This window comes from Polypterus senegalus, chromosome 12 (assembly GCF_016835505.1).
Source record: "Polypterus senegalus isolate Bchr_013 chromosome 12, ASM1683550v1, whole genome shotgun sequence".
NCBI classification, from domain to species: Eukaryota; Metazoa; Chordata; class Cladistia; order Polypteriformes; family Polypteridae; genus Polypterus; species Polypterus senegalus.
Genome location: NC_053165.1, coordinates 148,532,075 through 148,550,746, shown reverse-complemented (window position 1 = coordinate 148,550,746; position 18,672 = coordinate 148,532,075). Strand labels below are relative to the sequence as shown.

The following is an 18,672-nucleotide window of genomic DNA, read 5'->3' as shown; positions in this document are numbered from 1 at the left end:
CAACCTAGGGAACCAGCTAAAATTTCCAAGCAGCATTACGGTACCCTCACTCTGGCCAGATATAGTCCTGTAGTCTGAGTCCACAAATCAAGTGGTCCTGCTAGAATTAGCTGTTCCCTGGGGAGATCGGATGGAAGAGGCCTTTGAGTAGGAAGTTCATTCAGTTTGTGAAGTTGTTACAATCCAGGGCAGTAGAGGGGTATGGAGCCTTTCCTGGCCAAATCGGCCACAAGCAGAAGACAACCTTGGACAGCTGCCATTGCAGCTTGATGTTAATGAACACAAGTGTTTGATCTGGTCGTGTGGTACGACAATGAGGTGGCAGACGGCGATGCTTCTTCGCAGTTGGTGGGCCGCTGCTTCAAATCCAGCCTGAGCATCCCCTCCTCCCACCCTGGTGGGTTTCATCCGCCCACATTTTGAATGACAGGATTCACCATGTGATAGTCTGGCATCCCATCCAGACAGAGGGCACTGCCTTATGTCTGCTGACCCTGAGACCCTTATCAGTGGGATTATAAAATGCATTATTAGATGTTTCCTTCATCAGACACCTCAAGCCCACATGGCAGAGAGGTTTGGCTGCGTCAGGCGCTGCTGATGGTTACCACTGCTTAATAATGAAAATAGAAGTAACGATGCTTGCTAATTGCAGTCAGATCAGGTCACGTCTCTGAATTTTCGAGTCCACTTTAGTTATTTATTTCGTTTTTCTGTATTGAGCGCTTTCTAAAACACTAAGGGTGGTGAATGTAAAAGGTAAAAATTAGGCAGAGAAAGGCCCTAATGGATATTTACAAATGCAGGTCTGCATGGCAGCACTGCCTGTTTCACTCAAAGTAATTCTATTAAGGTCCATCGTAATGTGTGTGTGTGTTGGGTAATAAATGATAATGGAATAGACTACAAAAGGGAGGGCAACTGCTCAAATTAAAGAAAAAAAGGAAATGGCCCAGAATCCACTCAGCCTGCAAATGTAAAACCCCCCGCCTACAGTTAGGACCACCTCTACTCCATGAAAATTTCATCTCTGCCTGTCTTTTATCACCGCTTCTCTTGTCGTAGCTTTAATTCAAGAAGTTATAAAATATTCATACTTTAAGACCTGCTTGTAAAATGACATTAAAAAAATGATATACGGGTTATACAGGTGGTTGGAGGAGCTGACATCTGATTGACGTCTATTTTTATTTTTTTGTTCTTTGCACTGAAGCATAGCAGACAGAAGTGATTTACACTCTGCTTCTGTCCCTGCTGTGTCAAGTCTTCATTTTAATGAGGGGGCCTGTGCCGTAGGACTGCCCTTTTCGGCGTGCGTTATGTGACATGGAAGTGAGCAGCGCGCTGTCACAAAGACCTTGGGAAGCACAAGTCTGTTTCTTAATGCGGTGTCTGCTCAGGCAAATTCACAGCACAGCTCAGAGCTGCTGCATCTAGTTAGCCCCCTTTAAGTCACGTGCAGCCCCGGCTGGTGTCCAGGTACTCGGTGCAGAAGTGGTGGGGTGCTGTCTGCTCAATTCTAGAAGGTTTTCGATTACCAGAGTTCATCCTCAGTCGAGCAGATGTGATCTGCTCGTTCATTATTAGTCGCACTGAAGGAATCGGCGCCCATGCGCTCAGTAGCTGTTTGGGCAGCTGGCACTGATGCTTAGCTCCAATAGTAACATAAATCATTTTACACATACAGTATAGGAGTAACTCGGTACATATTTGGCATAAGACAAAACAACATTTTCAAGTCAAGTTTGGGGTTATGGGGGTCTGGATTCAGCTGTTCACAATATCTGACAGAAATGGGATCCCCCCTGTCCATCACAGAAACTCACCACATCTTTAGGATGTTAGAGGGAAAGCCCTGGTGGACCCAGAGGGCACCAGGACCCTCAACCAATCGGCATTACACTTAGCCTCTGACATTATCAACCAGAAGGAGTGAAGTTGAGTCAAGTCTAGTGGCGTTAAGGTCAAACCATCCATTCAGTGGCATAAAATAAGGTAATGCAACATAAACGCGAACACAGGGACGAGTGCAGACAAATAAAGAACTAATACACTGTATTATAAACACACATATATATATATATATATATATATATATATATATATATATACATATATATATATATATATATATATATATATATACACATATATATAGATATACACATATATATATAGATATATATATATATATATAAACCAAATACCACTGACTTACACATCACGAAAATCTCCCGAATCATGAGGACTTGGGACTTGAAATTTGGAATGTAGGTTACCCTTGGCACACAGGTGCTCACTAAGAAACGGTTTTAAAAATTTCGTGGTCCAAGCACAAAATTTCTTATAGTTTTTTAGACCCGTTGGTATGTCTGGCCGCTTTTCATGAGAGAACTACTTAACAGATTTACATTGGGTTTTTTTCTATAATTTGCTTGAACATTCCGTTGATTTTGTGACTTTCTCATCGCGCTAAGCACCATAGTTACCTTGTGGTACCGATTTATTAGCGCAAATCCGAGAGAGACTCATCGGGGAGGGGGACGGGGTCCTCCTCACTCACGCGTCTGCCTTAGGGCGTAAACTCTGCTTAGTTAGCGAACGAGAGAACTACATAACGGATTTAGATCTTTTTTTTTCTATAATTTGCTTGAACATTGCGTTGATTTTGCGACTTTCTCATCACGCTAAGTATTGTAGTTCGCTTGCTGTACCGATTTATTAGCACAAATTCAAGAGAGACTCATCAGGCTGCGGGGAAGGGGTGCGGATCCCTCCTCACTCACGCGTCTACCTCGGAGCGTAACCTTAACTCCACTTAGTTAGAGAACGAGAGAACTACTTAAAGGATTTAGATCTTTTTTTTCTATAATTTGCTTGAACACTGCGTTGATTTTGCGACTTCTGTCATCGTGCTAAGAATCATAGTTCGCTTGCAGGAGCAATTTATTCACGCTAATCCAAGACAGAGGCTGTGGGCCGATGATAGGGGGAAGTGTGATGTCAGGAGTAGGGAGCTGTGTGGGGCCTTCCTCACTGTCCTGTTTCACTAATACGCGGGTGAAGCCACAGGAGATGGCTAGTACAGTATACATATATAAATATAAATATATATGAATATAAAATCCAACTTCTTCCTGTCTATCTGTCTGTCTGTATGTCTGTCCGCTTTTCACGGGAGAACTACTTCACGGATTTGATTTTGTTTTTTTTCTATAATTTGCTTGAACATTCCAGTTGATTTTGTGACTTCTATCATCGTGACTTCTGTCATAGTTTGTTTGCAGGAGCAATTTATTCTCGCTAATCTGAGAGAGAGGCTGCAGGCCAAGGGGAGGGGAAGCGTGACTCACGCGCCAGCCTTGGGGTATGTACCTTTCCTCCGCTTAGCTAGCGAACGAGAGAACTACCTAACGAATTTAGATTGGTTTTTTTTTCTATAATTTTACTTGAACATTCCGGTTGATTTTGCGACTTCTCTCATTGCGCTGTGTCATAGTTCGCTTGCAGGATTGATTTATTCGCGCTAATCCGAGACAGAGGCTGTGGGTCAAGGGGAGGGGGAAGCGTGATGTCAGGAGTAGGGAGTCAGGCAGGGCCCTCCTCACTCACGCACCAGTCTCCATTCGAGTCTACCGCTAGCCGTGCTTTGGAGTGTACCCTGCCTCCACTTAGCTAGTGACACCTGTTTGTTGATAAATAAGCTACTAGGACCAGGGAATCGAAGACATCACAGACTAGAAGAACATACCAGCTGTCTGCCATGGAGATGCCTCCCTCCCAGGTGTTCTAAGATACATGACCAAGTGCATAGATGAGGTGACTGTCCCAAAGACCATTAGAACATGAGCAAATCAGAAACCAGGGGGACATTGGAGGTACCAGCACAGTCTTTAGATCAGGTGACAAGGTAGCCCTCTTGAAAGAAAGGGTAAAACTACCTTAGGGCATTAAATCAACTAAGTGAGAGTATGGCAAGAAAATCCACAGCCACTTTCAGGACACCAGAAAGCGAGCATATGACAGCTGGAAGGATAGATATATGGATGAATAGATAGATGTGAAAGACACCATATAATACAAGTAGTGATAGATAGATAGATATGAAAGGCACTATATAATAGATAGGTAGGTAAGAAAAGCAGTATATAAAAGATGGATAGATCGATGGATGGATGGACGATAGGTCCAAATACACATCTCATACTTACACAGATAGGACAGAAAAGCATTATATTGATTAGTGGAACTACTGCTAAGGTGGCAGCCCTCTAATGGGTATAACCAGACATGAAGGCTATTAAGTAACAAATTAAAAATCTTATACCCAGCCTGGAAAAGAAAGCAGGCACAACACATGACCAATAGTGGGTAGCAATGCTGCTCATGTCAAATGTAACCTTACAGGTTCTCTTTATGTTGTGATGGATGGCACACACGTGCTGGCGTATCAGTCAGGATAGATAGATAGATAATATAAATGAAAGGCACTATATAATGAAAGACATTATATAATAGATAGATAGATACTCATAGTTGTTGTTTTAGAGGCTCTAGGGTGGTCTGCAGTCTGATTTTAATAAACATTGTATAAGAGAAAGGCAAAGAGAACAAAAAAAAGGATTGTGGTCCCAAATGGGTTTTGAAGAGCAGGTGAAAGTCAGTAAGGCACACAACAACACGCTCAGCATTGCCATTCACTCAACACTCTGTGATGGGGTCTTCTTCTCCTGGGTCATCGGAGACTTGACTGAACTGTAATGGGCGGCATGGTGTGGCAGTAGGCAGAGCCATATGGGGGGTCCTGGCTCTTCTTCTGTATTGGCGACTTGAAATTTGTAAAGAAAGCAGACAGACATGTATCCTCTCACCTGGGATCTTTTTGGGGAATTTGTTCAGATTGTCAAACCCTTGACACACAGGCACACGAATAAAGGAAAGGATGGGTTGAAATTCTGCATGCTGTCCCTGTTTTACATCTTGGTGTTCGTAACATTATCGGGTGGTGATGTGCAACACAAATACTCTACACAGAAGTGAAACTCTTGTGGTCGACTGAGCGAAAAACAGACTGATAGTAACCACATTTTTTGGGGTGCCAACCCAGCTGTCCCCATTTACTTCTAAAGAAAACAAATACGACAAGGATGGCATTCAACAAGGAATATCAAAAAGTGGAAGCCCTTTAACACTTGGGGTACTCTTAAGTATTTAATTATGTCAGCAGGCTGTGGCTTTCCTCTCCTTAGCTCACTTGAACCAGAAATGAAGCCTCCTTCCAGGCAGGTCTCACTTTTATGGCCCAGGGACAGGAAGGGGGCGGAGTCAGTTGCCCTCACTGGGTGGTTTCTCCACACTGTGGAGGGAAAAGAAGACAAGGCAGTTAGTGGCAGTGCCTCCTCTTGGCTTGGGGTGGTAGCACATGCATGTGAAGAACTCAGAGGGTGACCCTCTGACGCGCATGCGTGACGCTCTATAAAACTGTGTGGTTGAAGGAAGGCTTTTTCAGGTCGGTACGTGAAGGTTTCTTGTGAACAAATTGTTGCCATCTTTATGTTGTAAGATATTTGGGACTAAAATATCACAGTAATTCGAATGTCTCTTTGCTTAGACACGATGGCTGTCACCTTCCAAACAATATGACTCAATCAACACCGTTAGACCACAAGTGGTCCATGAGCCACCTTTTAAGAACTAGTACTCTAACTAATGGCGCAGGTGTTTCTTTGTATAGTGTTATATGTAATCATGACAAAGCTTGGGAATAAGAGAATTTATTGCATATCCCTTCAAAGCTGCAAGGTGTTCATCTTGAACGTTTTCATAACTAATGTCATTTTCTGTCACAGGTCTTCTTCAAAGGTCACTAATCAGTAAAATAACATTAATCTGTCTTGGTGTTTGTTCTTATTTTTTAATTTTTTTATAATCTCCTGTGTTCAAATACTTACGCTTGATTTTTTTATGGTCACAGAAAGAATTAAAACGATGCACTGATCTTCCTCCATTGTAGAATAATGTGGTTAGTCCTAAGGAAAGCCACTGGATTTTACAGTCTTGCTGGTCCTCCACAAGGATATCTAAGTTCTACACAATGGCAGAATTAGTTGAAACGATCGATACGTGACCTGTTCTGTCTTTAAAAGTGGACCGCCAAGTCGTTTCTCGGGATGCCAGTGCTGCCAGCTGGATGCTCAAGCCCGCAGCTCTTCTTAAACCTTGAGTCTTCTTGGTGTGCATTTTTTGAAGAGTTCCGCCAACATTGCTATCCATGGTGTCTGCCCTTCTCAAACGACTTCCGTCTTACATACTGAAGCTTTGCAAAGGAATGTTCACAAAGAAATTGGTCACTACGACGAAAAAGAAAGAGAGCAGTGAAAATAAAAAGGAGCAAAAATCGACCCTGGCTGGTCCGGTACGGAACCAGACCTTTTCTACAACCTTAAAAAGCACCGTTAAAAAAATTGCCAAGTGCTCATCTGCGCGGAACCTGTCAACCGAAGAAGAAGAAGGGAAAACGGAATTTTCTCTTTCCCCTACCTTTAGCTATCGAGTGGCAATTGCAAATGGGCTCCAAAAGAACCTCTTGCTAGCAAACAATAATGAGAGTCTGCTTCATGAGGTGTTGTCCATCGATAGCAACTACACTGAGTCGTTGAGCGAAATCAGGTTTACCTATAGAATTGATGAGCAAAAATCCCTAACGATGCCCGTGAGAAGGAACAGGAAGAGCCTTAGCAGCCTCACCGCTTCTGATGGAAGTTCAGAAGGAGAAAGGACCCTCCATACCCTACGATTGGGCGCCCTCCGCAAGTTAAGGAAGTGGAAGAAAAGTCAGGAATGTGTCTCTTCCGATTCCGAGGTGAGCAATTGGAAGAAGACACTGGGTCTGAGGAGCAAATCCTTGGACAGAGCCGGACGACAGCAGCGGACATCCACTATGGAGCCTGGTTTCAGCTCCACGGGCTGCATTAGCCAGACTCATGATGTCATGGAAATGATCTTCAAGGAACTGCAGGGAATCAGTCAAATCGAAACAGAACTCTCTGAGTTGCGGGGACATGTCAATGCCCTCAAGCAATCCATTGACGAGATCTCGAGCAGTGTAGAGGTTGTACAAAGTGAAATCGAGCAGCTACGGTCTGGCTTTGTACAGTCCAGGAGGGAAACTCGGGATATACACGATTACATCAAACAAATTAGTTATTCGGATAGCAAAGTGAGTTTGCGATTTCTGAATGTGCCTGAGGACAAATACGAGCAGACAGAAATTGTAATTTACCAGATCTTGAAGGACAAAATGGGTTTTTCGGACGCACAAAAGACAATTAAAATTGAGCTTGCCCATCGATTAGGCCAACAAAGGGAATGCCCAAATGCCAAGCCCCGTCCCATCATAGTGATATTTGCAAGCTTACAGGATCGAGATTTAGTCTTAAAGAAATGTTACAAATTGAAAGGTACTGGAATAACGGTCTCTACCGATAGCCTGGCTCACGACACAAGAGAAAAGAAAGATAGGGGGATGACTTCCTCTCAGACGTATGAAAGCATGGACATTAAACTGTCACTGCCGGAGAAAGTCGAGCAAGACGACTGGGACTCCTTGGACAGTGATAAGGATTTGGATGCGGACTTTAATCAAAACAAATATGCAATCATCTCTAAAGCCCCAGTTAAAAGTAAGAGGGAAAAAAAGAAGTCGAGCGCCGAGTCTTGCGACAGTAAAACACGTCCCAGAACGGTGGACGGAAGCACGTTTTCAAATGCAGCCTTGTACGTCGATGACAACTTCCAGTCGCCGGGTTTTGAAGGCCTCGAGAAGCAAACGAAGCATTATTACAGCGACATTACCCCCATCTGGCTGTCACAAAGTGACTATTCGACTCCCAAACTTAGCCGATCCGAGTCGGATTTTTCAAAGCTGTGTCAGTCGTACTCTGGAGATTTTTCGGAGAGCCAGTACTTCACACGAGCCAATGGCTGCTCATTGATGTCTTCCTCAGACAGGGAGCTGTGGCAAAGAAAGCAAGAAGACATGGCCTCCTCCTGGTATGCCAGTCCACCGAGCCAAAACCTCAGTCAGGAGAACCAGCCAGAGATTGAACCCAATGAAGCCGAGAACACGGAGACAGTTGACAGTGGGGTCAGCAACGGTCTGGTGTGCATATCAGGAGACAGGAGCCATTACAGCGATTCTCAACTCTCTTTACAAGGTGACCTGTCACCATGGAAAGACTGGCATCACTTGGAACAAGGAGCGGATTCTGGTTTAGATGCTTCAACCCAGCAAAACCTGGCCTCCGAAGTGAACAGTCCGTTTGATCAAAGCCTAGCAGGTTTTCCAGAGAATATAATAAAGTGCCAAGAAATTGACCTTCAGTTTGAGGGCGAAAACTACATGACCCTTGGTAGCAATTCTTCAGCTGGTGCGGACTTTGATAATGGGCCATCAGGCCAGCTAGATACCCAGAGTGACCCTTACTCGGACTCCAATGTAAGCAGTTTTTATCAAACCCAAAACAGATCCTCAATCATTTATCGGAGTCAGAGTGAGATACACAGTGACAATTCCGAGGCAGCTCCCCCCAAATCGTGGCACAGCAGACTAAGCATCGACCTCACAGATAAAACGTTCAGTTTTCCAAAGTTTGGATCCACCCTTCAGCGTGCCAAGTCTGCCCTGGAAGTGGTCTGGAACAAAAGCACGCAGAGCCTCAGTGCCAACGAGGAGGGTAACTCTACCGGCAACTCCACGTTCATGGGGCGGTTTAGGACTTTGTCACAATCCACGGCTAATGACTCCAGCACAACCATCAATTCGGATGTTTACATTGAGCCGTACTATTATAGGGCAGATGAAGAAGAATACGGGGAACAAGCGGTAGACAATGAAACCAACTACATGGAAGTTATGGAGAAGGTACTCGCAAAACTGGAGAACAGAACCAACGCTAATGAAACCGAGGAGCAGTATCTAAACTACGAGGCCTCCAATGACGTCAGTTTAGTGTTAGAGTACGACTGCAGCCTTGACGAGCAGTACGACGAACAATATGACATCCAGTATGACAACAGCGAGATTCTGGACGATACTCCTGAATGCGAGTCCTCGGTTATTTCTGATGAGAAAGAAGATGAAAATCAAAACCTACCTGTCGAGCCCGAAGAGACCCAACCAGTAAAGAGAATCCGGCCCACCTTTAAAGAAGCGGCATTGAGGGCCTATAGAAAGCAAATCGCCGAGCTGGAAGAGCGAATCCTTGCTGGAGGTACACCTGTTTTGTTTTTTGTTTTTTTTTTGCTATTTAACTGTTGGGGGCTTTGAAGAAAAATGAGGTATTGGGATTGCTTAAGAAAAATGGAAGTCAAAAGGGTTAATAATTTAAATACAAATTTGTCTGATAGGATTTGAATATCTGTTGATAATAGAGATGATGCTGCAAGTGGCCCACTCAATCAAGAACGACCGTTTAGCATCCGCTTGTCCTGTCAAACGTGTCTGTCATTGTTGAGAGAATTCTGATAGCCCATAGGTGAACGATTTAGAAAATTTGCTATTTAAATAACTCCATTTTAATGTTTTACTGTCTCCCCCACTCTATGCGGTGTGCCTGTTGTTAGATTAGATGTACAGTAGATACTCTTGGAGTGAATTGTGATGCAATGAGGTAAAGCAAAGCTTAACAAAAAATGAATATTTCAATAGGAATTTCTGATCTGAAGAAGAAAATCCCCAATGTGGCTCCCGGGCGTGAGATGCTTGATAAACATGAATGCTCACTGATGCAGAAAGATCGCAGGCTCTGACATACAGAACATATTTTTCCTGTCTTTATATCTATCTGTGATGGGAAAGCAACTCTCTTAACCAAATCTGACCTAATAATAGTGTTTTTCAGGTCTGTTTCTATTACCATAGCTGTCTATTAACAGGGTACATTTAGGTCTCTCACTTCCACATTTGTGAACTGTATGTTAGAAATCCACTGGCCGGCCACACGGATTCTCCTAAAGGAATACTCCCCCCAGAAATCATATTCTTTTCATGTGTTACTCACCACATGTGGTCTGTAGTGACGGCTGAGATAAATTTTTAATCCCGTGTCTTCAAGCAGAATGGACAAAAAAAAAATCATATGATGGAATAGAAATCTAAAGTCAAGGTTTATGGCTGTCAAAAAACAGGACCTGTTAAAGCACATTGAGGCATTCCTTGTGTGATTTTGAGCGATACAGGAAATAAATTGTTGTAAAGTGATCGATACTGTATAATAGCAAATAATGTGGAAAAAAAATCACGCTAACTTGTGTTGTATAATCTACTTAGCAATTGTCCAGTTCAATCGTATGCTCAAAATCTTATTAAATAGTGTGATCAGTAAGGGGGTGTTGCAGCAACCCAAATCTCAAACACAATCACACTACACAAGACCTGTGTTCAGATTAAACAGGTTTATTAACAGAGGTACCTTACAATAAGGTTCTTATACGTTGGTTCTTTACCACCTTTTTCTTCTCCTCTCTCTTTCTTTCTCTTGTTCCTCCACTCCTCCCAGGTGAGTCCAACTCCTCTCCTGACTCTGACTCATCTGAAATTGAGGTTGAGCGGCTTCCTTTACCTTAGATATGGGAGTACTTTAGAACATTAGAACAATCTGGATGAGAACTGGCCATTCAGCCCAACAAAACTCGAAATTTTGAAAGTCCCTAACGTCTTACTGTCTACCACACTACTTGGTCGCTTATTCCAAGTATCTGTGGCTCTCCATGTGAAGAAAAACTTCCTAATGTTTGTGTATAATTTCCCCTTCACAAGTTTCCAACTGTGTCCCCGTGTTCTTGATGAACTCATTTTAAAGTCACAACAATAAAGTGTTGGAGGTGCCAGCCTGGCCACCACGTACATTTGGTTCCAGCAAAATGAACAAAAAACACACAGTTACCGTGGAGTTGTCTCTGCAGATGTGAATTCTAAACAGAACTGTCCCGTGATGGCAGTGCCTTCCTGTTTGGTGGCTCTTCTGACAAGAAGAGGCGGGTCCAGGTAGATGGACACCGGAAGTGATGTCTGCATGGGTTTCCTCCGGCTACTCCACAGACATGCAGGTTAGGTGCACTGGCGATTCTAAATTGTCCCTAGTGTGTGTGTGTGTGTGTGTGTGTGTGCACACCCTGCGGTGGGCTGGCGCCATGCCCAGGGTTTGTTTCCTGCCTTGTGCCCTGTGTTGGCTGGGATTGGCTCCAGCAGACCCCCATGACCCTGTAGTTAGGATATAGAGGGTTGGATAATGGATGGATGGATGGTTTTTTAACTACGTTCAATTACATTTGTCTTACAATTACAAGATAAAAAGGCAATTGATCTCGACACAAAAATGAAGATGATCACACAGTATGAGGAAGGAAGGAAAGCAAATGCAATTGCCTGTGACTTTACGTTATCCCATTGTAACCATCGCCATTCACTGCACGTGCTGTACTGCTGGTCTTTGGGTTTGAATCCAGCTAACTTCTGAAGAGGCTGCGTTGTGACTCGTGATGTGCCCCGAAAGGGTGACAAAACCACTCTGAACTCCTTTATCTGTTAATTTTTACAATTAGCAGACTGAAATGTTAAAACAGAAAACATATGAGTGATCAAACCTTGCCAGTACAATTCCTCCTCTCACTGTTAACACAATGAACACTGGGAGAGGCTCACACTGATGACGTAACATATGTAAAATAAGAAACAGAAACACAACAAAGGGTTTGGGGTAGCCACCCCATAAACTTGGCAATCAGGTCAATTTAATAAAATCAGTCTTTACAGACATGAGTCCAAAACAGAACTGAGGTAACAAATGAACATAGTCGGGTGACAGGAAGAGGTGTCCTCAGAGGAAGCGGAAGAGGAAGTGATGTCCTTGGTAGGCAGTTTGATGGGAGCCAAAGCACAAACGATGTTTCTAAGAAGCGAGGTCTGCAGAGAGACTAAAGGAGAAAGAGATTTAGAGTACAAGACCAACCCCTGGTCTGGTGGAGAAGTACAACTATTCAAGCCTTTAAATTGTCCCCCATGCGCATGAGTGTGACATGTAACACAGACAAAGGAAGGATTCGTGAAGCTGTTAAAGGTTTGGTACCCATGTGAGCAACAGTAATAACGAAACAAAATAAAAAAATAAAAGAACAATGATAGAAAACTTACACAATGTGTTAAGAATTATGATAACCAGTAACAGCGTTGACTTAAGCATTCCTAGTTTTCATCCTCTTTTTCTGTACGTTTAGCATTCGTTTGCTCAGAGGTTAAAGCGCTTGCTGTTTCCTGAGCAGCTCTTCTTTGTTCCACCCTAGCGGCCTTCCTGTTTGGTGGCTCTTCTGACAAGAAGAGGCGGGTCCAGGTAGATGGACACCGGAAGTGATGTCAGAGGTGTTCTAGCTGTCAATCAACCAGTCTGCAGAGGTAGGGAGGAGAGAAAGGCATGAGGACACAGTGCCAACTGCTGGAGCAGCGGTAGAATTGCAGTCACATAGAGCCCTTTAACTGTCCCCTGTGCACACACACATGGCACTACCTTGCCTTGAAACGTCCGTCTCTGCCTTCCTTGTCGTCAATAACGACCTTACCTCAAAACTTCTGTCTTCCTTACCTGACAAATCTCAACACACATTTCTGATAACCTAGCAGTGGAAAACAAAAAGCATATTTAAGGGAAATATGCAATACTAATCGAGGCCCGCCATAGCATATGGCGGTGTAATAATAGGAGTGGAAAATGGTGAGAAAGGAATTCAGAAATCAAGAAGAAAGACATACTTCTTGAAAGACGCAGTTGTGAATAGGTGTTTTGCTGGAGAAGACAGATAATGAGTCGAAAGATCTAATCTCTTCACCACCATATTAATAGCACTCGTGACTTGTTGTGATAACTCGATGCATTTTAAAGAACAACAGGAAGAACGTCTCCAAATCTGTCCCAATGCGATGCAACAAAATCTACTGCCCTATGTCGTAGTGAGAGTGCATTGCCTTCGTCAACCGTTTGTGTCAAGAAATAACCCACTGATAGGAACAGGCAGTTGCCGGAGCCCGGAATACAGATGATGTTGTACAAAAACCCGTCGACAGAGAAGATAATGTCGTTCATTTTATAAACAAGGCTTAGGAAACAACCATCGCAGTATAACGAAAATAGCAAGGAGTGAAACTAATGCCAATGGTCGAGAGAGTACCTTCCTGTAGTAGGCTACGGAAATGACTCCCAGGCGCACAGATGGCTGAAGTGAAAGGTGACACGATCAGGCTAGATATAGGGTGGTGACGTGACACCAATGGGGTCATGAGAGAGAAGCGGTAGTCCGAAGAAGGAATAGGAATTGAGAAAAGTGGCGTTGGGGTGTATGGGAGGCCGCAGGCAGCGTGGGGAAGGGTTTGGAAGAGAACGAATAGGAATCAAGAAATGCTGTGTGGGCTGTGTGTGTACGGGACCAGGTTTGAAGAGGAAGCAGGACAAACCAGAAGAGAAATATACTGTATATATGCAATATGGGGTGCTATGCGTTGGCATTACCCACTGGCTGCCATTGCTCTACCAGGCTTGACTTCCAGGTTCACTAAGATACACGAGTGGCCACGTTTCTGTGTGATTCAGTACTAGAACAGCTGTAAGAAATGTCGCCACATCTGCTGGAAGTGTATTTTATTTTATAACATTCGAGTGCAGCAGTTGTGTGTTGGAGGTTTTTGTGTTTTACATTTTCGCACATGTATTTCCTTTATTATTTTTCTGTGTAGATTCTCCTTGTGTATAATAATCTAAATTAATATGAACGAGGTATGGCTAGAACAGGCAAATTAACTGCATAAAGGAATATTGATTTAGCAATCAGCTTAGCTGTGTGGAACATTACAAGCCAAGTCCACTAAGAATTCTGCAACAGGTTTCCATTATTGTCTCCACGGCGCCAGGAGACACTGGTGAATCGTATTTATACTGAACAAAGCTCCTGACCCACATACGGTGTGACCAGCCACACCTTATGGCCCGGCATTAAAAAGAAACAAGTGAATAAAATCATTGGGAAGGAGAGATGAAAAGAAGTCATTATTTTAGAGTTGATCACAAAGCTGCAAAAACAATCAACGCTCTTCTTGTCTTGTTTTGTTACTCGCAAGTAGGTGTAAGTGTTCGGTGATGTTGCCCTTTAACAGCTTTTCTGTTTCTTCTCCCCATCCGTATTCATGGCGGCGTAGCTCGCTCTTTGTCTGTCCGTCGGAATTGCTGGTGGTGTTTGCCACAGGAGAGTATGTGAAATGTCAGCCCAATTATTTTCAAAATTCTCATAATCAAGTTCAGGGTCATGAGGGTAGACTCGATCCTGGCAGCGTCGGTCACTGGTCATTAATGTGCCAGATGTCATTCCTGCAGCTGCTCACTTGTCCCAAAGGATCTGAAAACTCGGCAAGTAATCCAAAGAGATGGGAACGACACTTTAGCTTAGCGGTTCTCAACCTTTCTAGTGCCGCGACCCTTTATTACAATTTCCCATGCAGTGGCGACCCCAACCGTAAAATTATTTTCATTGCTACTTCATAACTGTAATTTTGCTACTGTTATGAATCGTAATGTAAATATCTGATATTCAGGATGTATTTTCATTGTTACAAATTGAGCATAATTAAAGCGTAGTGATTAATAACAAAAACAATATGTAATTATATATTGTAAAATATTTATTTCTAATTACAAATAAATGAAATTTTGTCTTTATGACATACATTTATTTGTTGTTCTTCATTGTGTATTGAACTGAATTCACCGTATTCATGTAGTATACTTATGTGAAAATGTGAAAAGCATGGCGTGGCATGGGTAACAGTCTTAATGTAACAACAGTAAACTACATTGCTACAAAATTGTTGTGACAGTACGCGTAAAAAGCCAACGTCAGTGCGAATGTTGAGGCTGCTTCTTTCTCACCAGATCAGAAATTCTCGGGGCAGTCTTTGCAAGAGCACAACGAAGATCATCTTCTGCAACAAGTCTACTTCTGCATTTAGACTTGATAACCAACAAGCTGGAAAACCCTGTTTCGCAAAGATATGTTGTTGGAAATGGAAGAAGAAGTGCGTAAATCCCCGCAATGTGTGTGACGTTACGTAACGTCGTGCCATTCGATGTACAATAATGTAAACAGTTAAAAATAATAAAGTTATGACAATTAAAACGTTTGAAATTATTCTGATTCAATGGTCTGCAACATCTATCCTCGAATGACAATTATAGTAAAAAAACTAGTAACTACCGATAGAAAAAATTTGTACAATAGCAAGTTTTACACATTAGAACAGACAAAACCCATATTTCAAATGGTCTTAGGCAACCCCTGGCAAATCATCATTTGACCCCCGACGGGGTCGCGACCCACAGGTTGAGAACTGCTGCTTTAGCTAAACTCTATGCTTTTACACAACACAGTATAATACAAATGTCACCTGCACTGTGAAAATAGGCACAAGACGAAGAAGAAGAGTTGGGGTAACGACAGGTTTATAAAGCAGACAGTCAGTACAGGCAGTCGCCGACTTACGACCATTCGACTTTCAAGCGCTACCGCATCTCACAGGCAAGTGGCAGTTTTTGCTATGCCAGCTCTGTGTGCCGTGACTCATTCATATCGATCTCAGCTTATTACCTGCAGAGGTTTGAACCACAGTGGTGCAGTGGGTAGTGCTGCTGCCTCGCAGTTAGGAGACCCGGGTTCGCTTCCAGGGTCCTCCCTGCGTGGTGTTTGCATGTTCTCCCTGTGTCTGCATGGGTTTCCTCCGGCTACTCCACAGACATGCAGGTTAGGTGCACTGGCGATTCTAAATTGTCCCTAGTGTGTGGTGTGTGTGTGTGTGTGCCGCCATGCCCGGGATTTGTTTCCTGCCTTGTGCCCTGTATTGGCTGGGATTGGCTCCAGCAGACCCCCGTGACCCTGTAGTTAGGATATAGAGGGTTGGATAATGGATGGATGGATGGTTTCAACTACGTTCAATTACATTTGTCTTACAATTACAAGATAAAAAGGCAATTGATCTCGACACAAAAATGAAGATGATCACACAGTATGAGGGAGGAAGGAAAGCAAATGCAATTGCCTGTGACTTTACGTTATCCCATTGTAACCATCGCCATTCACTGCACGTGCTGTACTGCTGGTCTTTGGGTTTGAATCCAGTTAACTTCTGAAGAGGCTGCGTTGTGACTCGTGATGTGCCACGAAAGGGTGACAAAACCACTCTGAACTCCTTTATCTGTTAATATTTAGTATTAGCAGGCTGAAATGTTAAAACAGAAAACATATGAGTGATCAAACCTTGCCAGTACAATTCCTCCTCTCACTGTTAACACAATGAACACTGGGAGTGGCTCACACTGATGACTGTAACATATGTAAAATAAGAAACAGAAACACAACAAAGGGTTTGGAGTAGCCACCCCATAAACTTGGCAATCAGGTCGATTTAATAAAATCAGTCTTTACGGACATGAGTCCAAAACAGAACTGAGGTAACAAATGAACATAGTCGGGTGACAGGAAGAGGTGTCCTCAGAGGAACCGGAAGAGGAAGTGATGTCCTTGGTAGGCAGTTTGATGGGAGCCAAAGCACAAACGATGTTTCTAAGAAGCGAGGTCTGCAGAGAGACAAAAGGAGAAAGAGATTTAGAGTACAAGACCAACCCCTGGTCTGGTGGAGAAGTACAACTATTCAAGCCTTTAAGTTGTCCCCCATGCGCATGAGTGTGACATGTAACACAGACAAAGGAAGGATTCGTGAAGCTGTTAAAGGTTTGGTACCCATGTGAGCAACAGTAATAACGAAACAAAACAAAAAAATAAAAGAACAATGATAGAAAACTTACACAATGTGTTAAGAATTATGATAACCAGTAACAGCGTTGACTTAAGCATTCCTAATTTTCATCCTCTTTTTCTGTACGTTTAGCATTCGTTTGCTCAGAGGTTGATGCGCTTGCTGTTTCCTGAGCAGCTCTTCTTTGTTCCACCCTAGCGGCCCGCTGCTTCTCTTCTCTTTCTTCTGTCGGCATCTTTTCGCATTAAAACTGATTACGTCAGTGTTTGTGTTGCAATCACTTAGTACATTTTCTTTAATTTTTCACTTAAGCTGGCACTTAAGTCTTCAATCTGCCTCAAGAATGATTTAATATATGAAGAGGTAGGGGAAGTGATGGCGAAGGTGGTAGAGATGAGAACGGTGCCCGCATGCATACACCGCATGGCCAACCTGCTGGCTGCTGCAGAGAGTTGATTCTACAATAAAATAAAATAAAAATAAAATAAGTAATAAACATCTTCACCCCGAAAGCGTATAGTAGACGTCACGTAGTATATGTGTACCAAATTTCAGGTCAATAGGTCCAACGGTTTACGAGCTACAGGTGATTTAAAATCCTGGACAGACAAAAAGACAGCCACGGTAGCATATTATATAAGAAGATAATCGAGAGTGGTCTCTCCTCGACTTTATCGTATACTCCGATATGGGGATGGATATTTGAGGAGTAAACCACAAGACAATGATTATATTTTTATATTTTGTACAATAAAGAACCATCAACAACAAATCAAATTAATTTTATATTGAGCAATTATTGTAAAAGTAAAGTTGAATAAAATCGGACTCTGCAGCTGTATGAATAAAACGCAAAGTACCACTTCCGTTTAGCGGAAATAGACCAAAAGTTGCTAAAAGTCTACGTTTTGTACCTAATACCTGTATGCCAGATTTGGTTGACCTAAGTGAACATGTACTCAAGTGATCGTGTTTACACACACACACACACACATAATTCCAAAAATGGTATTTTCAAACTCAGGGAGGTCTTAAATGTTGAGATTCATCAAAATTTTGTGGTCGAATTTTTTGGAGGATTCCAATACTTTTCTTATACTTCGTATACAAGAAACTCAGGGAGGTCTTAAACGTCAAGATTCATCAAAATCTCGAAATCCAATTTTTGAACGAGTCTAATACTTTCCTTCTACTTCGCATACAAGAAAGTGGAAAAAAGATATAAAACACTATGACGTAAGGGAGTTATCATTGGGTATTTTACGTACACACACTGGACCATCTTACGTCTAGATCAAATTACGACCGATCCGTCAGAATCAAACGTGTTCATAAGCTGATGACTACCAGTAATAAAAGAAAACTAGCCAACGCCCGCCTTAGCATATCCATCCATCCATTTTCAAACCCGCTGAATCCGAACACAGGGTCACGGGAGTCTGCTGGAGCCAATCCCAGCCAACACAGGGCACAAGGCAGGAACCAATCCTGGGCAGGGTGCCAACCCACCGCAGGCCGTAGCATATGGCGGTGTAAAAATAGGAATGGAAAACGGTGAGAAAGGAATTCAGAAATCAAGAAGAAAGAAATACTTCTTGAAAGACGCAGTTGTGAATAGGTGTTTAGCTGGAGACGACAGATAATGAGTCGAAAGATCTAATCCTAGAAAAAGCCGCGTACAACTGACTGTGGCCGAAGACTGGTTGTTGTAGATCGCAAATCTTTGCAAACATAATGCAAGGCGGGATGTTGGGGTCGTGTTTGAAGTAAATGACAATGGTAGCATGGAGAATCTCGGAAAGAGCTTGAATTTCAGCTTCACC

General features: G+C 42.9%; 1 protein-coding gene across 6 annotated transcripts in view; it reads left to right on the top strand.

Moving 5' to 3' along the window:
* LOC120539924 (protein unc-13 homolog C-like) overlaps positions 1–18,672 on the top strand; it is a 471,266-nt gene that overhangs the window by 29,103 nt on the left and 423,491 nt on the right. For all 6 annotated transcript variants that reach the window (XM_039770276.1, XM_039770280.1, XM_039770279.1 and 3 more), the window contains exon 2: positions 5,975–9,272. In XM_039770276.1, the coding sequence (XP_039626210.1) occupies positions 6,272–9,272 (3,001 nt within the window). In that variant the 5' untranslated portion in view covers positions 5,975–6,271. The remainder of the gene's footprint in view (positions 1–5,974; positions 9,273–18,672) is intronic.